General features: G+C 43.3%; 1 protein-coding gene across 1 annotated transcript; it reads left to right on the top strand.

Annotated features, from left to right (window-relative positions):
* The first annotated feature begins 5,380 nt into the window (after positions 1-5,380).
* LOC149233575 (uncharacterized) lies at positions 5,381-5,971 on the top strand. The gene has a single exon (XM_089382231.1). The coding sequence runs from the start codon at positions 5,381-5,383 to the stop codon at positions 5,969-5,971; it is 591 nt and encodes a 196-aa protein (XP_089238357.1).
* Positions 5,972-8,994: the final 3,023 nt, after the last annotated feature.

An 8,994-nucleotide genomic window follows, 5' to 3' on the forward strand; every position in this document is an offset into this window, starting at 1 on the left:
TCTTCCAGGAGCAAGAGACAGAGATTCAATCCTTGACACTCAAGTTGGAGATGGCCAAATGGAACATCAGGTATTTATAGCAGAGGAACAAATAGTTGGAAGACCAGCATGTGATCATGGAGCTCCAGAACATCGGTGAGGATCGCCTAACTGCCCAGCAGAGGAGGATTGAATTCATTTCATTGGAGTAACAGGTTATGGATGATCGTGAGTCTGTTCTCGAGAAATTCAACATGCACCTAGACAACATGAATAAGGCCGACGAAGACAACACACTACTACGACACATGTCTCGTCATTACAGGGCACGGAACTTGAGTTTGAGAGCCCGAATAAGGAGTTTGAAAGAAAAATTGAGGAAAGCCACAAGAAGGGAAAAACGGGAACAAGAGCAAGACAGGCTTAGACTCTTGGCTAAGGCTTCCTTAGCTTAGCATGGCACTCCATAGAGAGCCCCCAGCCCAAATTTCAAAAAATTTGGGGCAATTTTGTGTTTTTGGAAATTTTTTGGTCAAAAAACAGGGTTTTTCTCCCTATGCGTCGCGCACCCTGCGCGGCGCTAAACTTCTAGAGCTCTAAATGAGGAATGGCTTACATATTTGGATTCAACATCAAAAAATACATCTACTGGTGTCCGGGCAAGAAATTTTGATAAGTTTTGGTTCTCCTAAAGGTCAAAAAACACCCAAAAATGGCCTCTCTGCCACTTTTTGGATACAGAGAAAGAAGTCTTGGGAGAATGAAGTTTTGGAGGGGTAAATGAGCTTCAAATTTAGAAACTCCAGTGGGGTTAGAAAGTAGACAGGCCAAGCTTTCCAACAAGCCCACTTGGGTACATTTTGGACACCTGCAAGTGCCCCAAAATAGACCCCAAAGTAGCACGACGCACAGAGAAAAGCGCGCGGCGCACAGAGGAAATTTTGCCCAGTTTGCTCCCGTTTCACGAAATTTCGGGTCGCAACTTCTCCAAGTGGGCCCGGTCATCCACTCTTTGGTTTTTTGGCACCAAAGGCGGCTTTTGAAGAGTTTCCTCTCCAGGTGGGCATCTATCCAAGTGGCAAAGAATGCAAAGGGTCACCACACGCCAAATGTCATGCTTGAGAGCGTTGCACCTGTAGCTGATGGTTGGCTCTCCATTTCCATTTCGAAATGATTTGAGTAACTTCCCAACCCCTGGGCGTTCCATCTCTTCTCCACACATTCTATATATTGTATACATTTTATTTGCAAAGGGTTGGCTGGCTTGTAACTTCTGGGAGACTGTGGGAAAGAAACTTTGTTTCTGCATTGTATATTTTTATAGAGAATTAATGAAAGGCAGCGGCTCTGTTTCATGATATTCCTGTGGTTGTGAGTGTAGCAAGTGTGTCTCTTATGTTTCATATTTATCTTTTTATGTTCCATATTTCATTTCATATTCATTTCTGGTGAAATTTTTCGAATGAGATTAGGTAGAATTCAATTTTATTGCTCTACCTGTGGGAAAATTTCATGTTCAGTGTTCATTCTTCTGTTGAAAAGGATTCATGTTGTCCATGCCCTTTTCACCTTCTTAATCAATCTCCCCATTCCGCCATATCTTAAAACTAAAATTGCTATACTTTCCGCCTACCTTGCCTCACGAAATAATATGTGCCTTTATGTTAAGTTCTCTGTTCATTGAGGTCCAGTGGTCCCATAACATCCCAGAAACACAGTCATTCATAAAAATCCCTCTTTATGTTCATTTTCACTTACTAGCCTAAGATAAATTGTTCGTTGGAAAGTCATCTCAGTCCTTTTCGTTCATCTATTCACTGAGTGTGACTCGGAGAGAGCCCTCTCCTGTTCTGGTAGGGCTAGCTACCAGACTAAGCGTGGTTTTTGGTTACCCTGAATTTTGCCTTCTTTTAGCCTGAGGCGGATTTAGGTGCTAACAGAGGTCATTTGAGGGTTTCTCTCAGTATTTTCATTTGGTAAAAGACCCTCGGTCCTTTTCAATTTTAGCCAGTTTATTTCAAAATGTCACTTCAAAAGCTTGATTCATAGGGAAGGTCACAGTTTGTCATCTATTGGACTTCATTGGTTAGAAGAAGTTCATAAGAGTATTCTTTTATTGATTTTGTAGATCAATTTTTATATATGTCATTGTGTCTCCTTAGCAGTGATGCAGTTCCAAGAATATATACAGAAATTAAAAGAATTTTACATCTTAGTTAATAGTAAAAGGTGGGTGATTGGTACCTATATTAGAATTTTACAGAAATCAAAGTTTATGGTTGCGAATTGCCACTATATAAAATGACATTATTTGTGCCCATGAGGATTTTTACTCTAGAGTTCATAAGGCAAAGGATGAATATGGATGAAGTTCATTTTGTATCTAGGAAGAAAAACGCCAAATTCAAGTTAAAATCTCAAGTTGGTCCATTCATAGTAAACACTAAAGTAGCAGATAAGGAGGTAAAGAATTTATTGAGACAGGTGAAATTCAAGTTAAGTTTCAGTTGGTCTTACGACCCTCTGGGAGTAATTTTATCCATTAGAATTGAGTAGAAATCAACTCCCTATACTCATATATCAAAACCAGAAATTGAACCGTATGCAAATCAGGAAGTATGGGAGGAAAACACTTTGCAAGAGGTTCAACACTAGATTTATAGTCAAATAGATTTAGAGACTCCAAGATTGAAAGTAAAATAGTTAAAGAGACCAAGTGAGAGTATGTCCCTTGCAAGTTCAAGTTCTAAACCAATAGGATTTAAAGTTTTCAAAAGAAGAAAGACAATGAATACAAAGGAAGAATCATGAGAGGTCAGAAATCCAGAGGTATATATTACAATTGTGTTATCAAGCGAGCTTATATTTTCTCTACAACAAACTGAAGAAACAACTCTTGATTCACATGCTTCCCCTTCTTCAGGTAAGCAAAGTATTTTCACTAGATTCAGAGAAACAAAGAAGAAGAATGAAGCACTAAAGACTTCTACCTATTATGAGTTTTGGAAACAATCTTCTACCACCCAAACCAGATTTTTGTCTACGCTAGACCCTGACAAAGGAAAATTTCAATTGGCATTTCTTGAGCGAAAGGTTCTAGTTCCTAAAAGTGTAGAGGATTACAAAACTTCAGTATTTTATTTTGATATAAAGAAAATTCATCCCATAGATCAAATTTGATCGACACAAACAAGCTGGAGAGATGATATATTCATCTCTATCAAGTTTTCATATGACAGCTTCAAATATACAAGCTTCTGTAAACAATATTCATTCTCAACTTAAACTAGAAAATATGTCATCATTATCTAAAGATACAAACCAAAAATATTTAGAATAGCTTGTAATCAAATTAGGATTAGATCCTGCGGTGAAAACCTAAGGAAGTCGTGATGAAAGTGCGGACAACCGACGCAGTCCAGTCCAGCAAAACTGTCAGCGGCCAAAGCAGAAAAGGAATGACAGAAAATGTCAGGAGGGGAGAGATCCCCTCCTACCGAGAAGTGGCGGCAGGAGACGGACAAAGCAGCTAGGAGTCAGAGGAACGGAAGAGCACTGGCCCGGTGCTAGGAGCGGCCTAGCAATCAGGCCGCAGAGGAAAGTGCCTGCCATGTACAACAGAGAAACCCAGATATGTGATCCCAGCGAACAAGCTGGAAAAGTACCGAAGTTACATGAGGGACCATGCCCTTATCTGCAAGTTTGTCGGAGTCTGGCCGTCGGAAAGGGACCTCACCAAGTGGATACAGCAAAAATGGCAGCCTCAAGGCCACATCAAGCTCAAGCTGGGAGCGAAAGGCTTCTTTACGGTAATCTTATTTAACCTAAAAGATAGAGAACAGGTTTTTGATAATGGCCCGTATTTTTATAATAATGCCGGTCTGTTCTTGCGTTTCTGGGAAGACTGCTATAACCCTGACAAAAAAACCTTTATGGCTGCTCCTGTCTGGGTCCGTCTATTTGGGCTCCCCATAGACTTTTGGGACCCAGATATCCTGGAAGGAATAGGCAACTTAATAGGAAGCTTTGTGAAAATAGCAGATACTACAAAGAAAGGTAGATGCACCTCGTATGCCAGGATTTGTGTCTACATGAACCTAGCAAACCCCATCCCCGATACTATAGAGCTTGAATACCATGAAGAGATCTAGCAGCAGAGCATAGACTATGAACACATCCCGTTTAGGTGTCGTAGATGCCATACCCATGGCCATCTAGCAAAGGAATGCCCAATAACCTGGGAGGAAGAAGAAAATAGAAGGCCCCAAAGAAACAAGAGAGAGTCGGACCAGGAGGAATTCCAAGAGGTGAGAAACAAAAAGAAAGCCAACAAGGAACCCCCCCAAAGAGACAGGAAAGGCAAACAACCTGACACAATGAAACCAAACAGTTTCACAATACTGCAGGTAGAAGAGGATGAGGAAGATCAGCACATGGAAAAGCAGGAGGATAAAGGCTCAGACTGCAGTGAAACCAGTGAAAGGATCCTAGCAAAAAGAAAAGTCCCGAGTGAGACACAAGAACAGGAGAAGGAAACAGAGGAACAAACAGATCAGATGTAAACAGACCAGGAGTCTAGTAGGGAGGACCTAAGCCAGGAAGAGGAAGTGTTGGAAAATCTGTGGCATGAATGGAAGAACCTAGATGAGAGGTTTATCCTCGAAGAGCAAAAGAAGCTATATACTGAAACCTTCCAACAATACAAAACCAAATTAGAAAAAGGCAAAGTCCCAACAGCAGAAAACCAAGAGACTCAAAAAGAAACCAGATCAGACCAGACTGGACAAAATAAAGGGGGAAAAAAAAGAGGAAGAAGAAACATCAAGGACACCATACAGCTCATGGGAGAAACCCTAGTCAACACTGGAAAAGTAGTCCCGCTATCAGTGGTGTTCCAAACCCTCTCTCAAGTTAATCAATGATCTTGACCTCATGGAATATCAAAGGCTTAAATAGTAAAGGAAAACAGAGACATCTGGCAGCACGACTCAAACAAGACAAACCTCAGATCATGCTTCTCCAAGAAACCAAAATCCCAGGACAGAAAATGGAGGAAATCCTCAATAAAATAAAACCAAGATACGAACATGTCACTATAGATCCCAAAGGCAGTGCAGGAGGGATAGCTATTCTCTGGAACCCAGCTGAAGTCCTCGCTGACTGGTGGATAGGAATGCCAAGAATCCTCTCTGGGCGATTCAGACTAATAGGACAAAGTGAATGGGTTGTAATCTCAGCTGTATATGGGCCCCACACCCGAGTAGACAGAGACCTGTTCCTTACTTAGCTAACTAAGCTCCGAAGTTTACACCAGGAACAGAGATGGATCCTAGCTGGAGACTTCAACTTAATTGCTTCTCGAGAAGAGAAAAAAGGTGGAATAAGCAAGGAAGACATAGAAATGGAAAGATTCGGAGAAGTGCAGACAGAATTAAGAGTAGTGGATATCCCAACCATCAACGGGAAATTCACATGGAACAATAGAAGAGGCGGTTCCAAACATATTGCTTCAAGACTGGACAGATTCCTCGTCTCAAAACACATAATCAAGCTGGATATCTTCTATGAAGCCTCTATCCTACCCTCAGCAGGGTCGGATCACTGGCCAATAAAGTTGGAAATAGCCTTAAATAATCAGAGCAAAAGGAGACGCTTCCGGTTCGAGTCCTTTTGGGGCCGAGCCCCTGACTTCCTAGGCAAAGTAAGAGGCTGGTGGCAGGACAGCAAAAGTGGAAAGGAGGGCCTCAGCAAAATGTGCTCATTTCAGCAAAGGCTCAAAGAAATTAAAAGCAAAATTAAAAAGTGGAACAAGGAAGAATTTGGCAATATCCAGCAGGAGCAGGGCAAACTCCAATCCAGAATGGAAAGAATCCAGCAGCAAATCATCTTGGAAGGCCGAAGTCAGGCTCTGGCAGAGGAGGAAGGTAGAGTAATCACCCAATTAGAGGAAAGGCGAAAACAGGAGGAAATCCTGTGGAAACAAAAATCCTGAATCCAATGGCTCAAAGAAGGTGACAAAAACTCCAAATTCTTCCACAAAGCCATGATAAACCATCGCCAACACAACAGAATTTTCTCCTTGAAAGACAAGGAAGGAAACAGAGTGACTCAGCAAGATGAAATTGAACATCTATTGGTGGAGCATTTCAAAGGTATTCTCTCTGAACCAAATATCAACAGAGCCGAGGACATAGACAAAATCAGCCACCATATTCCTAAGAAAGTCTCTAGAGATCAAAACCTGGCCCTTCTTCGGATAATCTCCAAGGATGAACTAGAGGAAGCAATAAACAAAATGGCTAAAAATAAGGCCCCAGGACCTGATGGCTTCACCATAGAATTTTATCAGGCGACTTGGAGCTTCATGGGAAATGATCTACTCGATCTAGTGGAGGAATCCAGGTGCTCCAAACGCATGCACCAAGGTTTGAACGCCACCTTCCTGGCGTTAATTCCAAAGTCTGGCTGCTCAGATGAACCGCAGGGTTTCAGGCCCATCTCCCTATGTAATGTTGTTTACAAAATCCTTGCAACTATCATAGTCAACAGGCTTAAGCCGATCCTGCTGGATCTCATTGCCCCGGAGCAAACTGGCTTTGTCAAAGGAAGGCAGATCATAGATGGCATCATAGTAGCCCAGGAAGTGATCCATTCCCTGAAAAGCTCCCGAGCCCCAGGCATGCTTATCAAACTGGACCTGGCCAAGGCGTTTGACAGGCTTAGCTAGATCTATCTGGAAGGTGTCCTAAAAGCCTATGGATTTGATCAACGATGGATAAATTGGATCATGTCTATGGTTAGCTCCCACATCCTTGTCAATTCTCCTAAACGGCTCTCCCTCTGAAGCTTTCACTCCTTCCCGTGGGCTAAGGCAGGGTGACCCCCTGTCTCCTTTACTCTTCATCCTGGCTGCAGATGGCCGAGGCAGATTTATTAAGGCTCAGGTTTCCAAGGAACAGATAAAAGGCATCCGCATCTGCGGAGAAGATACTCCGGTCTCCCACCAGCAATTTGTGGATGACGTAATGCTTTACGGTCAGGCCACCCTAAAGGAGGCCCAAATAATTATCAAATCCCTATCTCAATTTAGCAAAGCCTTCGGGATGGAAATCAATAAAGATAAATCGGAAGTGTTTTTCTTTAACACCTCCTTGGCAGTCCAAAGGTTCCTGGCTCGTACTCTAGGCTTCAACAGAGGATCCTTCCCTTCCAAATACCTGGGTATCATGTTACATGAGCACCAATTCCGGTCGGCCAACTGGAATCTTCTCATCAAGAAAATCCGAAATAAAATGGAGAACTGGACACACCGCTCGTTGAATGCCCCAAGTCAGATAACCTTATTGAAATCTGTTCTGCAGACCATCCCAAATTACCAGCTCTCTTGCCAAGCAATTCCTAAGGCTGCGAGCCAAAAGCTAGTCTCCCTGTTCAAAAATTTCCTCTGGCAAGGGGCTAGAAAAACTAGAAAATGGGCCCTTATCTCATGGGAGTGGCTCTGCCGGCACCTTAAAGATGGCGGTCTTGGACTCCGCGACCCATTCGTCCTTAATCAAGTAATGGGCATGAAGCTCTGGTGGCGGTGGCTTCAGGGGGGCCCTGACCTGTGGAAGATACTTTAGGAAAGAAAATACGACGAGACAGGGGAAATTGAAGACAAACTGAGAAGCACGACAGAGACCAGAGGTTCTGCAATATGGAACCTGCTAGAGGCAACAAGGATCTGATAAGGGAGCATAGTTTCTGGGAAATCCGGGAAGGAGACAAAGCTAGATTCTGGGAGGAATCCTGGAAGCAAAGAGACCGTCTCATTCAAAAAGGCAACCTCCATGTCATCCTTACCTTTTCATCCTAGGCCGGGGCTTCAACTATCGGCAACTTCTGGAAGCCCGACGACATTGGATACTGGCGAAATTGGAAATTTAAAGAAGACTAGGTAGGAGCACCAGAAACCGACAGATGGCAAGATTACTATATAGAGATGGCTTCTCGGAAAATAACAAAGAAAATAGGGTTTGACATTCTCAGATGGGGTAAGCGCATACAAGGAAATTTCACTATAGCAGAAGCCTACCACCTTCATAGCAACATCAACCATCATCCAGAAAATAAACAATGGAAAAATCTCTGGGAAATTAAGCATTGGCCTAAAATTTCTTTTTTCATTTGGACCATTCTACACGGTAGAGCGCTCACCTGGGACCAAATTCTGCGGAAAGGAAGCCAAGGCCCATCCCGCTGCGCCCTATGCCTCTCCCAAGAGGAAACCATGGAACATTTGATGAACCGCTGCTCCGTCAGCTCCTCCCTGTGGAACAACCACTGCAATTTGTTTGAGCGGCAGCACCGAAACCAGCAAAATATCGTAAGCACAATTATCAATTGGCCAAAAAAGCCTTACCTGAACCCGGTCATTAACCGTGCCTGGCTCCTCTCAACCGGATTCCTCCTCTGGAATATCTGGAAAGCCCGGAATGGGGCCATCTTCAAAGCAAAAACCAGAACTACCACAGCAATCTGGGAGCAAGTCATCAGAAACCTTCGGGAAACAATCCTTTCGAAATGCTGGAAGGACGAGGACTAGAAAGTCTCGAATACGGAAGAAACGATCCTGAATAAACTAGAGATCAAATAGAGTATGGTAAACCGCAAGGATTCTCGAGCAGATAGGGCCAAAGAGGTGGTTGAAAGCAACCAGTACAGATGCCCTCCACATGGATTCACAAAATTAAACTTCGGCAGCGCTGCAAAGCACAACCCAAGCGAGGCTGGCATAGGTGGAGTCTTTAGAGACGCAGAGGGAAACACTCTCAGAACTTTCGCGATGGACTGTGGGGAAGCTTCGAACAATGAAGCAGAGCTGCACGCCCTGAAAAGAGGCCTGGAAATAGCTCTCCGGGAAAACTTCAAACGACTCCAAATCGAGGGGGACTCAAAGCTGGTAATTGACATGGTCAGGAAGCTCCAGCAGCAAATTCCAGTGAAAAGAATCAGCAAAAGCTGGAGAACCGCTTG

Source organism: Pinus tabuliformis, chromosome J (assembly GCF_031772625.1).
Source record: "Pinus tabuliformis cultivar Carrire ecotype Pingquan chromosome J, CPIR1, whole genome shotgun sequence".
NCBI classification, from domain to species: domain Eukaryota; kingdom Viridiplantae; phylum Streptophyta; class Pinopsida; order Pinales; family Pinaceae; genus Pinus; species Pinus tabuliformis.

Excerpts from the sequence above, each read along its gene's own strand:
- LOC149233575 (XM_089382231.1), top strand. The coding sequence starts at position 5,381 with ATGGAAAGATTCGGAGAAGTGCAGACAGAATTAAGAGTAGTGGATATC.